General features: G+C 35.7%; 1 protein-coding gene across 20 annotated transcripts in view; it reads right to left on the reverse strand.

The window, feature by feature from the left end:
• ZNF280D (zinc finger protein 280D) overlaps positions 1-22,991 on the reverse strand; it is a 54,777-nt gene that overhangs the window by 11,293 nt on the left and 20,493 nt on the right. For 9 of the 20 annotated variants that reach the window (XM_040600188.1, XM_040600195.1, XM_040600191.1 and 6 more), the window contains 13 exons: positions 22,552-22,719; positions 19,868-19,977; positions 17,941-18,170; positions 15,352-15,509; positions 14,816-14,916; positions 14,572-14,718; positions 13,955-14,089; positions 13,224-13,468; positions 11,940-12,080; positions 10,210-10,272; positions 9,504-9,622; positions 9,276-9,312; positions 1,012-1,057 (listed from right to left, as the gene is read on the reverse strand). In XM_040600188.1, coding sequence (XP_040456122.1) covers positions 1,012-1,057; positions 9,276-9,312; positions 9,504-9,622; positions 10,210-10,272; positions 11,940-12,080; positions 13,224-13,468; positions 13,955-14,089; positions 14,572-14,718; positions 14,816-14,916; positions 15,352-15,509; positions 17,941-18,170; positions 19,868-19,977; positions 22,552-22,719 — 1,700 coding nt within the window. Of the gene's footprint in view, positions 1-142; positions 6,603-9,275; positions 9,313-9,503; positions 9,623-10,209; positions 10,273-11,939; positions 12,081-13,223; positions 13,469-13,954; positions 14,090-14,571; positions 14,719-14,815; positions 14,917-15,351; positions 15,510-17,940; positions 18,171-19,867; positions 19,978-22,551; positions 22,720-22,991 lie in introns of those variants that run through there. The other 11 variants (XR_005828812.1, XR_005828808.1, XR_005828810.1 and 8 more) reach the window with 11 other exon arrangements.

The raw sequence follows: 22,991 nt of genomic DNA on the forward strand, positions 1-22,991 counted from the left end.
GTTGGCAGGTTTTTTGTTTTATTTTTAAATGAAAGACAGTGGAACACAATTCTCTGGAGCAAAAAATGCACATTTGACATCTATAATGCTGAAACACAGTATGGGATGAAAAAAAGTAATGAAAAAGTATGAGAAAACACACCTGAAGTGGTAATGGAGTCTATGGAAAGAAAAGGTGTTACTGTGTATATTCGAGGATCTTGCTTAACACTGCTGAATGAAGATGAACAGTATTCTCACATTTCTACAAAATCACTGCTTCTGTTAAAAAATATCACCAACCCCTTTGCATTTTGGAAAGTAGACAAGCAGTATTACAAGAAAAATCTTTCCCAGGTCTGAAGACTTCTCCCACTCTCTTACCAGTTGGGATTTCTGTAACAGATTGCCTTTTCCTAAGGGCAACAGAAAGACAACTTCTTACAGGGAAAAAAATAAATATCTGTAAAATCAGAACCCAAAGATGATATTTCTGAAAAAAATTAAGAAGAGGTACTGTGACATCATTTAGCTTCCCGATAGGCAGAAAGCTGAGGAAAATCACACACATGCCTAGAAAAAAAAACACTGCAGGCCTAAAGAGGCATTTCCAAAAAATTTTTCTCTTTAAACAAGCACAAATAAAAAAAAAAAAACCTCAAAAAGTTACAGTTCACAGTCAATATTTACCCTGATCTCAGGTTATATTTCAGATCAATTTTCAGGTTCCCTGAAGATGAAGATACACAAGGTAACTAAAGCATTCCTTCACTGCAGCCCAGCATACAAATCAACCAGAACAGACTGACTGCAAACTGGAAGTCTCTGGGCATGCAGACATACTAAAGGTGTCCCTCCAGCACTGCCATATCTTTCTTTCACAGAAAGCTAGATTTTTTCACTATGCATATCTTCTGAACACCATGATCCACCAGTATATGTGTAGTTAAAAAATAATTGTCTTGGATCTTTAAACTAGTTATGAAGTTCAGAGATATAGTTTGATTGTGTGGAGAAAAGAAAAGACATTACCTCCAACATAGCTTCTTTCTCTCTAATGGAGATTTCGGTCTTTAACCTAGTGGATAATGAATTAAGATTCAATGTTTTAAAATACCGCATGGTTGAAACAGAGATAAGGATGAAGATACTTACAGTAAGAAAGCAACTTGGCAATCTGAAATAAATCTGTAAAGTCGATACCTATTTTGAGCCTAAACATACTTCAGAGATCCAGAAGAACATTTCAGAATTTTAAGATATTTTATTCAGTATACAAGTTTATCTTGTTTCATGTAACCTGTTCCACTTATCTCACCTGATGAAAACCAGGAAGCAACAGCCTTTAGATGGTTCGCAATACTTTTATTCTAGTGCTTACTGCAATTCTACATGAGGAATAATCTCCTCATCATAATGGCCTCTTAAACCTGACAGAAACATTTAAGATCTGAAATGCTAAATTAAGTGCATAAAGCTACATTATGACCCAACAAAAACATTCTGCAAAACAAGCTCAGTTTTCTTTTAATTGCCTACAATAACCCAAATACCAGTACACAGCTGTGGTTCAGGGCAACTGTAAAACACTGCAGCTGACCTCCAAATACTATTTGGAGGAGATACTTCCCTCAAAAGACCTTTGCAGGCACAATCCATACACTACATGAGCTATGAATTATTTAAATTTATCGACTTTTAAAACCACATTAATTAAACAGCTTATCACAACATCACTACAATTGATTCTGTGTTTATATAAGAAAACACTATCGCAGAGATAGCAAGTATGTCTCCTACAGAACCTTGTTAAGTCATTGGTTCTAATATAAAACCTAACCTTTCAAATGTTTCCTATAAAAAAAAACACAACTAAACAAAACCCTTGAAATTGCTTATGCCTGTAATTTCTTTGTTGATGCTGCATTAAAGGCAAATATAATCTGCTGAAGTATGGTGCTTCCTCTGTTATATTTAAATAATATTATTCATCATAAATTAAATTATTCATGACCTCAGCAAGTCTTAATGGTTGTCTACAAGGTACAAAATACTTGACAGAAGAAACAGCTTTACCAACTTAAATTTTATGATAAATGTATACTAATGTTTGATTGATACCTACCGCCTGTGTTTTCCTAATTTAATCCAAGAAAGCAGTGCTAAAACCAGACCTAAAGATTTTTAGCACAGCTTCAGCACACCACAACCACCTTCTAATACTAACATTCTAGCAGCTAACCAACAACTTAGACTGTAGTATAAACAACTATTTATAACTAACTTTAATTATGGCATCTTAATTTACAATAAAAGATTGTAAATATATAACTACCAAAAATAACTACCAAAAAAAGGTTGTTTTAAAATAACATTGCTATGGTAGTGCTGTAACAATGCTCGTCTAATTAATGCTAAGATAAATCAGGGTAAATCAAGCGACAACATATTTTTTGGGTCAGGGACTTGGAATACTCTGAAGTATTTAATCATGAGCAGCAACACCAGTAAAAGATGATGCAACACCAGATATTTAGCTTAGCTTCACTGCTTTAATGATTTCTATGCAAGAATTTAAAGAAATAAGTTGGAAATAGTAATTTGTCTAAAAACAGTCACTCTTGGAAGAACAGAACAATTTAGACACAAATAAATCAGATATTGTATAACCAAGGACAAAACATACTGTTCTTCTCTGAATAAATTTAAGTTTTGCCGCCAAAATAAACGGGTATGAATTGGATCAAATATCTGTAGATTGTTTTAAGTACATTATAAGCTTTATTTCACATGATCACATTCTGACAGATTTCTGTGATTATGCCTTATAACTTATAAACGAGATTCAAACTGGCTAGTCTATGCTGTTTTGGAAGTGAACAGGGTTGGTAACATTTCGTGATAACCACATCTCTGTTAACATGGTTTACCTTGGATTCCTGACACACATTCTCTGCCTTAATTCTGTTTTAGAAAGTAGTTCCTTCTAATTTGTAATTAGCAGAAGTTTCACAAACGGATACTAAACCACAGAAAGCTATCGCCTTGTGATGTTCCCAACACTTTTATGATGTAAGAAATCTTAAATCCCATAGTTTGCAAACAGCAACAAAGGCAGTGTACTTTCTTGTATCTGTGGAGCTACAGTGCCTCTGGAAAGAACATCATGAAAATTAAACAAACATTATGACTAGCTCTGGTAAAGTACAGCCTGCTGGTCCACATTTTCGAGCAATTTTGAAACCTCTCCTCTCCAAAGACTCTTTATTCTACATAAAAATAAACTTCCAGTTAAGACCAATGAAAAAAATGCCCCTTGTCAATCCCTTAAAAAAATGCCCCCAAAATGTTGCAGCTGAGCACAAAATTTCAGCTTGATTGAAATATTCAATAGATTGGATTGGCCATAAAAGCAAAGAGACTCAGAATAAAAGCTAGGTAAGTAAGAACATTTATTTAGACACCTTAAAGTCTAAATTCTGGTTGATCTGCAACTTTATTTGATACACAAGGAGTCACCTAGGACTAATGGAAGAGATTTGGAGTCAGTGGAACAAGCAGACTATGAATGCACAGTCCCAAGTACAGATGGGAGTATTCTCATTTCTGAAATTCCTACATTCTCATTGCTTCCCCTGCTCTCACATAGTAAAATTATGTATATTTGCAAATCATGAGCAACTGTCTTCTCTGCGGTCATGTTTTCTTACAACCCATGAGTTACTCCCACAGCTTCTTGGGGTAAGCAGCACTGAAACTGAGCTGGAATCTTTTTCCAAACATCCCTTTTTTTATCTATCCCTAACCAAAAGTAACCTTTTCTAGGATGACTAACTTCAAGATTTTCTAAAAAACAACTTTACATGAAATTAAGTGGCTCAAGGTACCTTCCAGTCACTCAACTGAACCACACCCAGCAATATAAATACAAATCTATTTTACAACCAATAAGAACTGAAAGGTCTTTGGGTTTGGGGTTTTTTTTTTTGTGTGTGTGTGCTTTGTTTTGTTTTTTAAGAACTCCAGCTTTTAGAAGAAATACCCTATTTTGAAAGGCATAACTCTAGTGCTGATGACTCATAAAGCACCATTCTCCCCTAAGTATCCGACTGCATGAGCATTTACTGGGAAGGTACATGTAAATGTATAGAAAGAAGAAAAAGCTGCTTCTACACTACGGTGTTTTACACTGCTAACATTTGAACGGGAAATAAAAGATGGTGACATCCATGTTACTTGACACTGTCTCCAGTTTCTCACCTGTAAAATGCTGTTAGCAATGAGGATGGCTACATAACTGACTATTATCATGAGTAGTGAAGTGTCCTTACACACAAAGCTGCACAGTTACATTTAACAGAGTAACAGAAACAAAAATGCACTTTCTTGTCAGAACAAAGGTAATATATCATTTGCTAATCAAGGAAGACAGCTCTGCAACTACATGTCTTTTAAGAACCCATAATGCAGTGACATTCAGTGTCCTAAAAATAACAAAAAAAAAAAAAAAAAAGAGACAGGTTAAGGCTGACCATAAATTAAACTGCTTATACCATGCATATTCACGCTCTGTCCTTGCAGATGTGATCCAATATGTTGCATTATTCATGTAACTTTGTAGTTGTTGGGACCTTCAGGGATATTTAATATCAAGCCAGGCAGGTTTACTTGCATGGTTTAGTACTGATTTTATGATACCAGTTTTCCACATGAGTAACATTTCTGTGATCCTCACACAAATGGAAACAGGATGCCAATAAGCCAACTGTTTCTACATGAACTATTTACACAAAGCTGGCAAATCTGTGTGTAGCTTACAAGTCTTTTAACTGCAAGTCTGAAACTGAAAACATTTCTGTAGCAAAGCTGTAAGAGAACCAAATGATAATATTCCAAATGAACATTCAAAAGAGGCGTAATTCACATAACTTCAAATCAAAGTGTCAAACTAGTACAATTTCTGGGAAATTCTTAGAACATTTCTGAAAGCCATGAAAATCTGCGATCATATTCCCATTTTGTTGTTGCCGGAAACCTGAATGAAAGTGAAATATCACAGATTCAAATTCCTCTGAAATGCAACAGCATATTCACAATGAAAACACAAACCCACTATGCTTTTTTGAATGCTGCTGTGTCAAAACAGAAGGAAGTCCTGCAAGAAAAACCTGTAGTAGGTAACTGATGCTTGAAGTTGTACAGCAGCATTCAAGATGGAAAATAGCTTCTGTCAGAAGAAAAAAAAGCAGCAAAAATGAGACTTTAGAGTACTGAGTAAGCGTGCAGATGCTCAATCACAAAATATGCGTAAGAGACAATGGATGACAGGATCCTTGCCATTATTAGCGATACCACAGTGGTTGCAGAAGCTCACTATCACCGAAACTGTTACTGTTTGAATACTGAAAGTGAAGAGGACAAAAGTACCGGTAAAAAGGGATTAATCTCAGAGGATGTGATTATGCAGAAAGTGCTGCAAATCAAGAACAGCTTGCATTCATAAAAAATAATCTCTTGTAACTAGGAGGTTATAACTGATCTCAGAGTAAGATTACCTCTATCTGTTAGGTTGCTTGGAAGCTAGTAAATGAGAGATTCAACCAAGACACATATCCACCGTAAGCAGGAGGTTGAGTTTGGAGGAACACTAGATGTTCATCATGACAAAAGGAAAGCTCATCATATATCCAGACAACCTGTTGATGGATAAACTTGCCATAGATAATCTAGAACTAAAGATGAAGTCAGAAGCAGTGAAATCAAAAGCAGCAGATGTCTCAGCAGCTTGAGTACAGCATCCTTGAAGATGAGAGATGATACCAACAGAACAAGGTGTGAATGAATTGTAGCTGCTCCACCCTCAGAATCAAGGCTCAATAAATGTATCTGCTTCCATCACATGCTTTCCTCCTACAGTATTTAGGAGCAAAAAGAAGCTTAGCTGCCAAAGCAAAGCAGCTAGTAAATTCCTTTGGCCAAGATTCAGTTTATGCAGTTACATGTGACAGAAGACATTCAAAGCATATTTTGCCACTATATACTGTAAAGTCATTGGCAGACAAAAATGTAACTTAATTGAAAATTAAATAGATCAGGACTTGTATGTTTTAGTGAACATCCAAAGAGAATGACAAAGCCCTTTAGTTTCAGAAGCTAGGATCAAGTTCAGAACGAAACGGGCTTTGATGTCAACACATATACATCATCATTTATACACCTCTCTAGCTTGGGATGGTATCAATAGACTTGAGTGGCAAAGACACACCGCAAATGAGCAGGAAAGAAACACTGCATCACATAAGTGAATCTCCTGGTAAACCTCTCTTCAAAGGAGTATAGCCCCCAAAAAGCTGCAAGTCAATGCTGCAAAGCAGAGAACATTATCACAGAAGGGCCTTTGCCAGACTACAATACTGGGAGAAAAGACCAGACCTGCTGCCTAAAAGATGCAAGAAGAGCATACCACAGCTTCAATGCATGAAGAAAAAGGAAAAGGTCTGGTCAGATCCTTGTTTGCTTACATACCAAAATAATCCCAAGCTGGACTGGGTTCAATTTTCAGGTCCACAATGATGTATCAGTGAGCCAAGGCAGTATAGGATACCTGCTCACTTTCAACTCCCCTGCAACAAAAATGTCTGCTGTCAGTTCATTTAAAAATATGTTAATTGTTGCGCAAAGCAGAGAGTTGAGCATTAGAAGAGTACTGGTGTAGTTATTAAGCCTTATTCCCTCAGCACAAGGTGGATCACTAAACAAACAAGGTGACTTTATGTAGAGTAACAAATTAAAAAGCAATTCCTGCTGGAACATCTCCAGCCAGGTTATCTGTATTACTAATGGCAGGATTCTGGCCCAAAGACTGTCTCATCAACACTACACAGACCTCATGGAACACATTAGCAATAAAGATGGGGTTTACAACACATACAGTCTAACATATAATAAAAGATACCATCTGAGAGATGCAAGAGAAGATCCAAAAGTGTTCAAGACTGCAACTGTGAGTGATTGTTTCTAATGATGAAGTGACTCTGAAGAGCTCCACAAACAAGTCATACCTCACTGAATTATAGGTCAAAGAATGGGAAGAAACCTTCACAGATCACTGAGAAACTACACAGCAGAAGTTATGAATATTGTCTGCAAGTTCCTCTTCTTCCAAAGCAAACCACAGAGTACCATGAAGAACCATCCCACAAAAAGATGAACATTTTTGTGTGTACTCTGTACTGCAAGTAACAAATTAAAAATTTTGCTACACAGGTATACTTAGGTTTAGCAATGATATATTCTTGTCCAAGGTATCAGAGAATTAGTATACAGAAAAGGACAAGATTTACTGGAATTAATGATGTCTATAAACAGTTTCAAAAAGCACCAACACAGATTATACGACCTCAAGCAGTACCTGTAACTAATCTTATGCCAACATCTGAGCTTTCAAAAGTAATGGCTATGTGCATTTGCCCTAACAGCATGTAGAAACAAACCTGCACGTACTCTTGACTCCACTTCAGATCTTTTCAGTGCTCACCCATCTTGCTTCCAAGATGTTGCTTTGTATATCCAACATCCTTAAATATTTTCATACATCTCCAATATATTCAAGACAACCAGATCCTTGTACAATACTGATAACAGCTGCCAAAACTGTACCTCCTTCTCCACTGTTCAAGACATCTGTAACCTCTCCTTATATCAAGTTCAGCAAGTATTAATTCCCAACACCTAATGCCAGCTCCAAGTAGAAAAGCTAAGTTTTTCACAGGTATCACAACCCAACACTATTCTTCCATTGAGTTTCACTGATATCTAAACTGTTAAAGGACACAAGCCACCCTGGATTAACGAAGGGAATATAGCTCACCCTCCCAGATGACTCTTCCTAGTTTTTTGTTCAATTTCAGTATTCTGTGCTCCAAAAATCAGAAATTTCATTTTTTAAATCACTTTTTGGAAGGCTTTCCCAAATTAACCTCCTTGCCCTGTTCATCCTTGCCAGAGTATTTTCAATTCTTTTTAATAATATTTATTAGTCATCCCATCAGACCACCAGTTTTATTTCAACTGTATCACATGCTAAACAGTTACTAGTAGAGGTCTGAAGTTTATAGCATATATTTTGCTCTACTATTACTCATAGCCAAAGGAAAGTATTTCTATGTTTGGGTCAGGTGACAGATTATTCCAGTACTCCTCTTACTGACCACTTCATGGAAACTAAGAAATAAAATACTTAATAGCTATGAAACAACCTATTAGGGATATTTCCAACACTCAGTGAGGGCTAGTTTATGCTTAAAGACCCAAGAACTTCTCACTCTGTTGGAGGAGTTCTCATCATGCATGAGGATATCTAACTATCTAACCTCTTTTAGAAAACTGCTGTAGGCTAGATGGACTCAATGACACCCCGTTGTTAAATCAGGGTTAAAGTCTTTTCTTCCACCTTTTAAAATATCTTTTTTTTTGCAGTCTAATCGACATTTCTGTTCTTGTGTTCTGAAATAGTTTAGAGAGAAGTTAAATGTTTGATTCAACTGACATGCCTCTGAACCTTCAATTAAGGCCTAAGAAGGCTCACAAACTATACTGCAAAGCCTCAGGTACTGTTCAGGACAGTCAGGGATGACTCGGCATGTCTGATTCTTCTAAGGTTAAAAAAATCCAAGTAAACCCTGCAACACAATCTCCACAACACTGCAGGTTCTTTTTCAAATCCCTAAAAAAAACCTGAAAGCCAAACCCCTTATATTAATTTTCTTTGAAAGTCAGAATTAAAAAGTTAATGCAATACAGTATACTTTTACCATACAAATAACAAAATTTTGAAAATAATTTCTAAATATTTATAAAAGATTAAGACTGAATTTGTCCTATTTCAATAAAGGTCACTTTTTAAAAAATTCACATTAATACTACATTAAAAACATAAATCACTCATTTAATAAAGTTAATATTAAAAGTAAGTTGAAGTAACATTCTCACTACGTCTAGACTTATAAGTCAGGCTTGAGAAGTGCTAACTAATACTTCAAGAAATAGTTATGTCTCCTTGGCCAAACTGAACAAAAACCTGGTTTTGCTTATGGCTACAGTAATCATTTTATGTCCTCATTCTTGTAATTGTGTATGTATCAAGAGCAAAAAGCACTAGTAAAGTAAGGGTCTACATTCATCCATACATTTAAAATTCTATGAAATTCAAAAGAAACCCAAGTTTAAAGTGCAAATTTTGGCCTTCTGTCACTAAATCAAGCAAAATAAACATTAAGCAGTAAAACGAAACTTACTCAGATACTTGTTCAGCAGTGGGGATATCTACAGAAACTGAAAATAAAAATAAAGGATTTAATTAAAAATATTTTACAATGTGGACATACAGAAGTACTCACTTTCAAACCCTAGTACACAGAAATAATGACAATGCAACTGAAAAAAGGACTGCAATAACACAGACACATCCACATGTAAATGTTTATATGTGTATACTATATAAAAAAGACACTGTATGTACTCACCTTTCTCTATAATAACTTGACAAGTATGAGTGTGGCTTTCACTCAGATGTGTGGCCATGCTATCTAAGCCAGAAACATCAGTCAAGAAATCACAGTTAAGACACACTACAGTCACACCTCTAGAGAAGAGAAAGTAAAAAGGCAGTATAAACACAACATGACCATGAAAACAGTTTTCTTAATTTGCAGCAACTAGACAGGCTATAAAAAACTAAGTAAAGTTTCCTACAACTTTACATAAGATGACTCACAAAAACATATTCTTGCTTTTTATACTGCAACTAGCACCTAGAAATGTCTATCAATGACCAGGGCATCTCCGCACTGGGTGTAGTACAAAGAACACCACTTTAGACAGAAATTTATCTGTAAAGCAGGACTTTCTTGGTTTTGGTGGCATTTGTTTGGGTTTTTTGTTGCCCTTGCTTCCTCCCTATTTTTGTGCATTATGAATAATCGGAAAATAAAGAAATAGAAATATCTTTGAAAACTACTCAGAGTTAAGAAAGAAGTTAATAAATGTGGACAAGTAACAAATATTGGTCACTGAAGAGAACACTGCCAGTGGAAGAGCTAATGTTTTTATTTTCCTGCTCTTTCTAAATTGTGGAGGCCTACGAATTCAAGAGTTAAATCTCATTTAACTAACCAGTTCACTATCAAAGTAAAAACATAATGATCCGTAACTTAAACCAAACTGAATTACCGTAGCTCTTCTGAATGCTTCTTATAGATCCAAAATCTTTTACTTGGACGAGCACTGTGAAAACTAAGTAAAAGAAAACATTACCACTTAAGATTGGTTTCCTCGTGTACATTACTCCACATATCACCTACACTGTACATGGTACTGCAATCTGCTTATGACAAGACATGAAAATAGAAGGATCAATTACTGACCTGCATTATTCTAAAACATTAAATTGCTGAAAGCTTACAGGCTTGTGAATCTTGGCGCTAGTTTAAAACACTGTCTCCCTTGTAAATAAGTTCAGGAGGGGCCAGGCTGAACTTTCTCACACAGTCCTGCAAGACCATAGTTACATTGCTCCACCAGCAGTTTAGCTCTTGAAGCACCATGGCTGTAGCTATACAATACTCCGCAAAAGTGAAGCTTTGCTGAACTCACGCTTCCTAAAGAGATGGCTTTAAACAAGATAAACTAAATCTTCAGGCAACCTGTAAGTTCTCTCATATGCAGGTTAAGTATGGGCCAACACTGTCCTCCCATGTGAACACAAGCAAGCAGCTGAGTACAGGGTCTGCTACTGCAGTAACACTCTCCCTCTAACAGCCATCCTCCTCACGATTCCGTTCCTTACGCTCACCAAAAAAGGTGATAATAGGTTCTGCAAGGGGTCACAGTAGGGAGAGTATTAGTGCATCAAGCAGGGAAAGGATAAAAGACTGGCTATTTTACTTCACAGTTGAATTTGACAACAGTAGGAACAGTTTACCTTTTGGTTCCCCTCTCCCATTCTGGAGTAAACTTTCTCTTACACAGCCAGAATTAAGCATGTTAATTTTTATTATTTTTTTTAAGCATGCAACCATTAGGTTGCATGCTTAAAAGCACGTCAGCTATTTCAGCCTAGGACTTACATATGTGTTGAAATTAGTATGAATAGGTCAACATATAAAATACATGTAAAAATTTGTAAAGACTTAGGTAACAAATTCAAGAATTCTAGCATTCAAAAATGCCAAGACATTTTATACATACATGTATTTAAAAAGACAACTGCATTCTGTATTTTTCCGCAATACATTTGGTTTGCTCAGGGCACAGGATTAACAAGAAGGTTTTCAAAATTTTGTTTTACTGTCACTGCTACGTGGTCTGTGTCTAATTGCATACTATGATTCTACTGCTCTGAAAACTAATGCATTTGTTTTAACTGGCCTTTTTACAGCTGTCATCTCTAATACCCTACCACTGCCTCAATCAGTGACAAATCTCCTGCAAAATGAGATGTTATTTTTACAGATGACCAGAAGAGAAGTAGTAAAAGAAAAAGTACCCACTTGAGTATGCTATCTAAGACATCCTTTACATGGTATTCTGAGCACAAATTTCATTAGCAATAGCTGTGGCTGTATGCATTCAGCACTTGTAAAATCGGATGAGGCATTCAATCTGATGCCCAGAGAACATGTAACAATTAGTCACAATTGTTTCAGCCAGACTTAACAAATAATGGAAGATCCCACAGAAACTCAAAAGCGAAGAGAGAACTCTGCCTGAACCAGTGTTTTTTAAGGCAGAAAAAGAACATGGGGTTTAGGCCCTCATTACAAAGTAAAAATCCAACCTTACACATTTCGCTGCCAGTCCTATAACCCAGTTCAAAATTCAGGTAATAGGAACACTTAACACACCTTATATGAATTTAGGAAGTATTTGATAACCCAACAAAAATTTTGAGGAGTTCTTACCTCATCATGTGATTCACATAGGCTTTGCTACAGCTAGTGTTGTATCTGCATAAGCTACAGTGGACATAAGCAGGAAAATGGCTTGCAAAATCTTTTATTTCCGAGTAACACTCAATGCATTTGTGAGCTCCCAAACGATACCTAGCAGTAATGTGAAAACATTAATAGCTAATATCAACATTTTCAGATGAGATAACTATTTCAAACTTTTTGCTTTAAGTCAGTAGCAAGCTTGCCTACATTAGGGAAAAAATAAGAACTTAAAACTATCTGTTAAATACTTATTATAGGTTATGTTAAAATACATAAAGAAAATTTTAATTTAATTATACAGTCACTATGACCTTAATAAAAAAAGGAGAAAATTAATGTAATATTGGCCACTTCTGGAAATGAGATACTGCAGCAGATTAGAACCTGCAACTTCAGCTGCTACTGCTGTCTCTATGTCCTTGAGAAGGATTTCAAAGAAATGCTTCATCCACCGCAATCTTTCCCATCACCCCCGATATTCCCCACAAGCTTTGAGATATCTACAAAGCAAGAATGTAATCCTGCTCTTCCCCAATTTTGCTGGACATTTTTGGATGTCTCAGAGCTACATGCTGTGAGTGTTAGCACCTTATTGGAAGGGAGACATCTATAATCTTTGCAAAGAAAACTGCTAACTTTGCCAATGAAATCATATTCCAGTCCATAAAATGCATTAAATCATTAATATAAGGATAGCAAAACCCAATACATCGTAAATGTAAGGACAGCATTCTCCCAACAGCTTGCTTTTACCTTCTTGAATATTTTTTTTTGTAGCTCCCTAAATTAAGGTATCTTCTAGGACAGACAGGATTTAACCTTTTAAATAATGGGTTTGAATAAAACCCTTAAAACACTGAAGGCGGAAAATCTTCCCTCTCCATAAGAAAACTTATACCCAAGCAGATCTATTCCCCTCCACAGGTCACTTTTAAACATAAATCTGCCTAATGAGTCAGTTATTTCAAGAGTCAGTGGCTCTGTGCAGACAAAATTTCTAAATTTAGAACAGAAATATTTCCAGAACATCTGTTCTTCCATCATAAATTAGTCTACTACCAACAAAAATGGTGAATGAAGATTCAGAATTATAATCACAGAACCAGTATGTGTAAAGTTTATGCGCCTGCTTTTTCTGCAAAACTTAAGTGTCTAATCTTCTGTACAGCAGTATTAGAATAAAAGATAATTAAGTGATCAGTTATTTACATTCAAAGTATATTTAAAGATTTCTTAATGCTAATATTTTACCTTAGATTATGCAATGCTGTATTTGTAACTTCTTTTTTTTTTCTGCTGTTGGTCCATGCATTTTGCTTCCTTGATGTAGCTGGTTTTGATTTTGCTTTTGACTTATTTGTATTAGATTTGTTATGATTTTTAGTGGTTGTATTTTTTGCTTTAGGTGATAACTGAAATGTGGAGGTGCTTGTACTAACAGAAGATGTAGCTGATGATCCTGATTGAAGGGATCCAACAGATGCTCGAATAGTGACCTGCAAGTATGAAATTAAAAATGTTTCTTTCTAGATTTAAGCTTTTTAAGTTCCCACTTCTATTTGTCTCAAAGTTTAAGCCACTTTAGGACAAAAATGATGCAGACCCCTCAGACTAACATCCAAACTATCTTCTTTTCTCCTAGCACAAGAAGGGATAAACAGGAGGGAGCAAACTAACCAACAGCTCAAGAAAGCAGCAGTACTAACTGGACTATTGACATATACATGGTATGGAAGAATGGGAAGAGAGCAACACCAAAGATCATCAGGAAGAAATCATATACTGTGCCTGGCAATCCTTGCAACAGGAGTATTTTTTAGAGTTTTAGTTTTAGATATGGCAAAAAAACCCACAAACCAACCTTAAAAAAAATCTTTGCTTTGGAAAAGAAAGGAGAAAAGCACATTTTTCTATTCCATTCTGTTCCCCTCTAATGCATTTTGTTCCTTTGTCCCCTCTAATTTTCCTGTATGAACACTTACCTTTGTTCCAGGAGGCAATCCTTCTAACTGTTTGGGTTTCCTAAATGTTCGGTGATGCTGAGTCTTGTGATCCATTTTTTCTTTGCATGTCAAAAATTGCAGTCTGCACTTAGTGCAACGGTATATTCCTTTTTTCTTTTAAAAATGGAAGACAATCTATAGTAAGTATGAATGTCATGACAAACAAAACTCCAGCCTTAGCTTGTCTCAAGCAATGGTCATCCAGTTTCTAAAACATCAACTGAACAAACTCTTAATATTGCACAAAGCCAAGATACTATGTAGGAATTAAATAGAAAATGCAAGGCAGTATCATTACTAAGAGGAGGAGTAATCAGGTTACAAGATGACACAGTACTTGAAACCAAATAGTAGAAATATTCTTTCAAGGATATTCAGAGGTTTTTTTAAAAGTAAGCTTTTGTCACACAAAAACGTAACAGTCTAACAATTCCCTTAAAAGGCCTTTCAAAAGAAGCAGTCATAATTCTACCATATTTTATCAACTATTCTTATACAGTTACAACCACACAAATCAGTTATGCTTTTTTTCTAGAGTGCTTCATTACATATATTCAGCATTTTTCTAGCATTAAGGATAGAAAATACCGACTTACCTGATGCCTCATATAATGATGCATATAGGGTGCTCCGATTTTAATTACTTTGAGGCAAAATGGGCACAGCAAATGTTTTGTATTTTCATGAACTGTTCTAAAATGTGTTTCTACATCTGAAAAAGCTGAGGATCTGTAGTTGCATACCTAGAACAAAAAGTTTGACTTTCTTGTTAAAAGTTTATTGACAGTAAAGATGGGGCACGGGGTGTAATCTAAATACAAGACAGTTACTCTGAGATACCTGGCAAACATACGGCATTTCACCTGGCTTATGATTGTCCTTCATATGTTGCAAAAGAACTTGCTCTGTTTCAAAGGATAATTCACAGATTTTACAAATTGCTAGAAAAGTGAAAAACAAGAAAAAAGTAAAAATTAATTTGGAGTCATAAGTAGATAAAATACAACACATATGTATATGTGAACCATATATATCTATGAAGGTCAAGCAATCTAACAATTATTCTACTCTCCAGAAGAAATTCCCTGTAGGATTTCAGAAAACCAGGAGCGCAAAGCCCTTAAACAATGTGAATCCTTGTAGTCAAGCTTTCACTTAAACAAAAAGCACAAAACAATGCTTTTAAAATATTTTTTCCACACACATTGCTCCAAAATAAATTGAATCAGTGCTCAGTTCTGATACTAAATCTCAAGATTACTGCTCTTAAAGTACAACAGCTTTATTCTGAAGTTAGAAACCAGCAAACTAAAAGTAAGAATGTATCTAAAAATTTCAGGTCACAAAAAGATTCAATGTGATACAATCCAACTTACTAGATGACTCATAAGGCGTGTGTGTACTTTCAATGTGGCATTGCAGCTGGAATGGTGTGGGAAACTGACGGTAACAGTGCTGGCAGGTGGTGTGGCTTTCCCAGCTTTCACTGCTCTGCTTCTCAAGCTCCAAGTGATGTTTCATGTGGTTCATAAACCTTGAAATGGTAGTGAATGTTAAAATGTAGGTTTTTGCACTTGTTCACTATACATGACATATCACATGCAAGACGTACCAGATTCTTTAGAAACTTGACTCTAAGGACTTCTCAATTTAAAAAAAATAAAAATCTAAGGAATAAAAAAATGTAATGAAAAGTCAATTTAAAAAGTTAAGCAGGCTGACCATGCCACAAATCATCTTTCAAAGCTTAAAAAGAAATGTTGACTATTATAAGGAACATGCAACATATCTGAAACATGTTCCAAGACTATGCAATCAATTGCATTTTCCCTGTTTGTTTAGACTGAATTCTTGCCTTGAAATAAAGGGAAATTAGCAAAGGCAACAACAACGAAACATGTCAGCTGTTCACACTTCACCACCACCAGAGTCTGAAAGCCACATTCTGAAACAAGTGTAACTTTAGCTCTGCTGCAAAGTATTAAGTAGCAAGAACATATCTGCAATTAGGACACTATCGCTTTATCTGAAACCACCTCCATTCAAAACAGGAGCTTTCTTTGTATAAAGCATTTAGGACTGAAGGTGAATTATGAAGGACAGTTATCAAAGCATACCACTGCACAGCTGGCATATGAAAAACATGGTGGTATGTTACTACTACAAGTTACCTTTTCCTCATTAATAGTCCCCCTACCTGTAGTAGGAACCTGCTCTGTCCGAGAAGTCTAGGCACCAATGACAACACTGGCAAGTCTCAGTTACTGGCAGAGCAGCACAAGGACAAGTTAGCTGCACAACCCACTACTGTTAAACATCAAAACCTGTTCTATTTTGAATGTCCTTCATTTCAGTACAGCCAGAGGAACTATTAAATATAGGTCAAACTCACAAAAGGAATGTAGTTCTCAAATGGGTGACCTTGGAATTGGAAAAAAAACAAATGAGCAAGGAGAAGTCTCTTGAACTCAAGCTTCTAGTATTACACAGTTGCTTAAAAAAATGAAAAAAAAAAAGGAAGAAAAAAGCTAATTGAAGATATCTTGGTCCCTAAGCAGAAGAAAGGAATTGACACTAGTACTGCATATTACCTTAACAGAACATTATTTCAGTGATGTGTTCAACCATAGACATTCTAAAGGAAGCAGGGAGCACCCTGATGAATCATTTTGAGCTTTTCCAAACTAAGATCCAGAAAAGCTCCACTAGAGTTAGAGAGGTGCTATGTATTTGTTTTGTCCACTATAAATGGTTAAAAGTGTAAAATATACCTTGGAATAAAAATTCTGAAGTTATAAAACTATGGAATACAGCTACAACATTACAGCAGAAATTAACATGTCTGAAAGTAGATGCTAGAGAAATCAAAAGAAAAAAATTAAGTGCTCATTTTTACTGACTTGTAAATGCTCCACTTGCTGTGGAACATGTAGGCACCATAGCACCAATAGCTTACACTATAATGCTGAGTAGAAAATAGTGCTTGAAAAATGTCTTTTAAAACAGAGCCTGTATCTCAATAAAGTATTCCTTCTGTGGACTACTTTTCATGATACTGCAAGAAAGGCTTATTTGAAAAGTCTTATGCATACAAAACCAGAAGAAAAGCCTCTTGGCCCATATCAAATATTGTTCATTGGTCTTAAAAACACAAATTGCAAAGGATGAAATGTCATAATTAACAGGAACTATAAAATCATGAGAGTAGATTCTCTCAAAGTCTAACAACATACAATGTTTTCAAGCTGCTTAAGACAAATTACCAGTACTTTTACTTAGAATTTACACATACTGAATGATTAATAGCAAATTTAATGCTTGTAATTACATGAAACTTTTGTTTTGTTAAATTATATTTATCTAATGTCAGCATAAGCCTGTTCATTTTAACTTGCAGACTGTGCCCTTTGAAGGAATAGCCCATTTTTCAGTTTTACATTCTGCTACTTCAGCTTCCTTTGAAGAATGCATGTAAAAAAGTTTAATGACCTTAACTTCCCAAGGAACAATGACACAAACTCATCTACCTATTAAAATAGCTTACTGAAGTTTTTTGCAGCATTTAGAAGTAAAATTATTCCATCAAAGTAACAGATGTTACATAAGTAAACCACCAACTATTAGTCATTGTGCATCCCTAAAGGGAATTAACACTCGCATCTACTGATGTCACCATCAATCCAGATGGCAAATTGTAAAATACTTTGTGTTGCCCTTTCTAACCTCGAAGTCCTACAACTGTTCTCATTAAAACTACTGTTTGTTAGACACCATTAAAATTTGTACTCTAATGTGTAAAAAGCTTAAGTTATGGCCATACATGCACAGCAAAAATTAATTCCATTCCTGTTCAGTCACCCAGTATTATCAGTTTTCAGTAAGAAAAAAATTTCTATTCCAAGGTAACAAATTTTTAGTGCATGAGACTAAGCGCTATGGGCTGTAAGCGATTAACAAATAAATACCTTATGTTATTTTTAAGAACTTTCAGACAACTGAAGCATTTAAACGTCGTATGAGTCTTCTGCTCCTGTTGTACCTGCTGGGTGTCACCTTCATGTTTCCCATAATAAAAGTCGTTAACCAACATAATCAATTTTCCTTTTTCAGATTCAGCGGTCTTGCTTGTTGTGCTTGAACATTCTGTTTTGGCCATTCCCAGGAAAAAGGTATTCAGCATATCGGGACAACAATACTGGATGAAAAGGGGGAGGAGAAGAGACAGAGACAAAGGGATCAGTCTCTCTTGCCAAACTGTATTGATGACAACAGCTTTTTAAAAATGGAAGCCACTCACTAACTGGAGTTTGATGCAAAGCTCAATTTTTTGATATACTGACTTCAGTCATATTCAGATACGGATTTTGAAGTGTTATTGATCTTGTGGTAGTGTTTACGTAATAAACCACTCTATTATAAAAACTGAAAAGGGATTATTCTTGTAGGTTCACGTAAGATAAATCTAAGCTAGAAATCAGAATACCAGTGTTGCTGTACTCACTAGAAAAATCTCTACTCATTAAGATTTAATAACAAGAAAGAGAAAAGCAGCTTTTATGCAAGTATTTTGCTGACAAGCTAAGTTTACCAAGAACTTAATGGGAAATTTTAGCTTTTATTTCTTTGGGGAGGACATACATTGAAACCTGCTAAAGTTCTTTCCAGAATAACTGAAAAATTCAGAAATTCTAAGTCACACAACACACATTGTTTAAGCTTCTTTATGTCAAGATGTACATAATGCTTAACCGAACAGCTATACTATGAAACTTAAAAAGTATGAAGTACTTCATACAGAAGATACTACGAAGTTTCCAACAGTGAACAAAATTAGAATGTTTCAGAAGACAGATCTTTCTCCCACTGCATAATGGTTCTTATCATGCAGGACTACTTTCTATAAGCCCACTATTACAGGGTTCATTTCCTACTCTGGAAGTGTAACTCAGTATATTTATCCCACATAGTTAAACTAAAAAAATAATTAAATAATACTATGTAAAGCCATTTCTTCAATGGTTCCTTCATTCAGTTGATATACTCAGTGCAAAAGCTATTCTCTACAAATAATGATTACAGAAAAATAAAACCCTTTTTTCTTCCTCACTGTTACGTATGTTTCTTCATTGTGTTTTGAAGCTGAAGAGGACAGTAGCTACCATTTAGGAAACCTTAAGCCCAGTAAATCAGAATGATCTGTGTTAACAGTAACTCAGAGCCCAACAGATTTCTGTTACACTGTAATTCTCCTTTTTGCATAGGATATTCACAGCCATTTCTCTGCCCCCTGAAACAGAACACATACGCCTCGTATTTGCATGAATCTCCAAATAATAATATATATTTTCTAGGAAACAATGTTTCCAGAAACAATAACAAGTAATTTCATAAGCAGACTAAGTGATGCTAAGTTTCTGAAAGCTTCTTACATTTTTTTTAGTATGAATTACAAATTAAATTTTTCCCCTCAGCTTAACAACATTTTTTTAGCTACAAGTGATATGTCAAGATTAAAAGGTAAGTTTCCACTGTCATCTTTGTCTCAGTAGCAATCTAACACAGATGTGCGTCAACTGGCTGCCTATAATCACAGGCACTTACCTTCCTCAATTTCACCTGAATCTGGCCAACAGTCACAGCTATGTGAGAGAAATCATAAAGAGACAGCAAATATGCCTCCATTCATTGGAAACATAAGGCAAAACGTGGCATGATTTAGAGCTCCCCTACTCCATCCTACCTCTCCATGACTGCAAGACACCGAGCATTTGGGCTCTGATTGATCATAGCCAGAAGCCAGACTATCTTCATATCAAAATATGGCACACTTTCATAACCAACAGAAGCCCACATAAGTTTTTTATAATGCTGACCAGCCCCCAAATACATTACCTTCATATGATTTTTTAGAGGATCCATAAGATTGAAATGAATATTGCACTTTGGACAAGCTCGTGGAAAAGGTCCTCCATTTTTAATGGTGCTTGATGAAACATTTGTACCTGTAAAATTTAAAATGTAACACGTTAAGATTCAGAATTCACAAGCAGACTACTTGATTTATTATTATTTATTATTCTAGCAAAATACCTTATTTCAAATGACAACTATTACACTTAATACAGCTGTAGTAACCATAAGCAAGGTTTTACAAGCATCTTTTAACCACCCTTCCTTTTCTCCAAACTGACTTAGAGTTTGTTCTCTCTGATGTAGACCTATAAACAACTTTTACAAAATCTTAGCAACAAATAAGAAAAAAACGGGAGTGGGTGAAAGTAGCATGGTAGAGACAAAGTGTTAATTCTGTGCACCACCACTCCCCCATCCCCAGGATAGGATAAATTTTTGATGCCTTTAAGAACTTTAATTCTCAAGTGAACATGTAAAACTTGTTTAATGCCATGACCTGATTGTCATCACAATACGGTTCAGATAACTGGTTTTGGAAAGGAATTTCACCATCTGGTTCTCAATGATGAGAATATTTCTCTCTTGACAGTTGTTGGAACCTAGGCCTATTCAGATGCATCATTCCTGTGGAGCAAAGGTGTCTTTGGAGAACCTGGAGAAGAAATCCTCTAAATAATTACTCCCAGCAATGAAAGGAAATAGTATTTTTTATCAATATGAAATGATTAATACCTTTTAAGCAAAAATGAAACAAAAAAAGCTTTGCATTAGCTTAAACTTTAATGAATAAACCCAGGCTTCCAGTTTTCTCCAAAGTGCCAGAAACCATCAAAGTGAGAGCTACTTCTCCAGATGAAGTTCTCTTGCATTCTCAAGTCATTCACAGATCTGGAGGACTCCATGCCAAGTAAGTAGTTTAGAACAAGAGATTAAACACAGGAAAAGTTTTAAGTAACATCTCAACTGCAGAGTCAACTGTACCCTGCCAGGGCTATGGAAAAATGTAATAAACACACAGATACATCCACCTTACAAAAAGGGAATGAGTAAGTGTACGAGTTAAGAGATGACCATACAATAGCATTATGCATTTCTACACAAAAAAAATATCTTGCATAATCCCTGAGGTAGACATGGATCAAAAAGCATTTTTCCTTGAAGATAACAGTACTGTTAAGAATCACAATTAAGCAGAAAGTCCTTCACATGAGTGGATGGCCAAGCAAGAGATGTACCACAAAACAGTGCTGCAAGTCTTCACTATTACAGTTTGTAAAACATTTTGACACATCACAGCTAAGTGCAAGTTGAGCTGGAAGCAAATGGGTTCTGCAGCAAAATCTCGTGTTCTGTGGTGCTTCAGTGCTGGATTCTGTGACAGATTAGAAATTGCTATGCTAGCACTGGACAGCTTAGAGACAAACTCATAAAAGTAAAGTTCTCAGTGAATATGATCTACTGCTTTGTTACTGCATTTAGTAAGATCCTCCAGCTATCTTTTGTATATTACAGGCTGCAGCACAGTATCTGTTTTACCCAACACAGGGTGGAAGAGAATTTTTTGCTTCAATATTCCATGTTATGGCCACTTCCTTCTGGTTGCTGGGGAAGAGTCTGAGAGCAAACCAGCTGCAAATAAGACATGCAGAAAACCCAAACATGAAATTATTCCAAACCACAGAATCAAACTGTACGTAGCTCCTCATTTTAACATTATAGGCGGGAGTATGTGGTTGCAAGTATCTCAAAGTCAAAATTAAATCCTTGTCTATTACAATCAGCTGGAAAGCACTTTTTGGCTCAGAAGGAAAATGCACCTAATTATTAATAAGCCGAAACAGCTAAACTACCTCTCTTCTTATAGGGAGGAAAAGGTCTTTCAAAAAACACCCTCTCTTTGAAACTTAAAATCCCCCTCCTCCCTTCCTACTACTGTTCTAAACTGTGTCAAAAACACTGCTGCGAAATAAAGGGGGTAACTGCAAAACATATATTGCAATAGTTAGTCCAAGTACAGAATCACAGAATAATTTATGTTGGACCTGTGGACGTGTTTTTGTTCTGCCTTCCCTCAAAGCAAGTCCAACCTTACCAGGATGCTCAGACACAACCAATCAACTTCTGAATTGGTTGTGTCTCCAAGGATGGAGATTCCACAATCTGAGCCCTTGCTGCCTTGCCTGACGCTCCTACAATGATTTTTTCCTTTCTTTTATCCAATCAGAATTAGTTTATAAATTCAGCAGTCACAGAATTCTTTCAATCTTGATTTTTTCAGTTGCTTTTTAAAGTTTCAACTTTATTCAGTTCTTTGACATAGAAAAATCTGGACTAAGAGTATGAAGTCAGGAGCATTTATTTTGGTCATCTGTCTTCACAGCCACTGAACAACTTAACTAGTCATTGCTTTACAGAATTCAAACATACCTACTAAACAATAAAGGTCTAGAGTTTGCACAGGTAAAAACCTAGGGTATATTAATTTGTAAAGGTATGTAAATCCTTGCATAGAAAGGTTTTTCTTATTTTAAGGCAGAACAGTTATTATTTACATTGCCTTAATAGCATTAATAATATCTATCAACTTAAACATTAAAAGAATGCTAGCTCTTTCCATGAAAGAAATGCATGGATTGAGAGCTAGACCATTTCATCTACCCTACCTTTTGAAGATAAATTTTGTGATGGTGTTACTGTTGGAGAGTTAACTGTAGGTGAAACAGCTGAATTGCTTCCAGCACCAACCTCATTAGGCTTGGCCTTTTTTGGAGTTACACTGTTGCCTTCAGAAGTAGCAGGACGCTTAGATACAAAACCACTCTCATTCAGACCTACAGTGGTTTAAATTAAAGAACCTCAGTATTTTCCCATAGTATATTATGAACACATTAGTGATAACTATACTTTAAAGGATGGACAAGTCTCATAAAGCACTTAAGATTTCCCTAAAATAATAAGCTATACAGACATTAAGAAAACAATACCCAACTCAGACTGAATATCCTAAGGGCAGTGGAGAAGGAAACAGCAAATGCAAAGAGATACAGAACCATCCCTGGAAGCCAGTCAATCATACTATTATCACCTTAATTTATTTGGCCTA

The sequence above is a fragment of the Falco naumanni genome, chromosome 7, assembly GCF_017639655.2.
Source record: "Falco naumanni isolate bFalNau1 chromosome 7, bFalNau1.pat, whole genome shotgun sequence".
NCBI lineage: Eukaryota > Metazoa > Chordata > Aves > Falconiformes > Falconidae > Falco > Falco naumanni.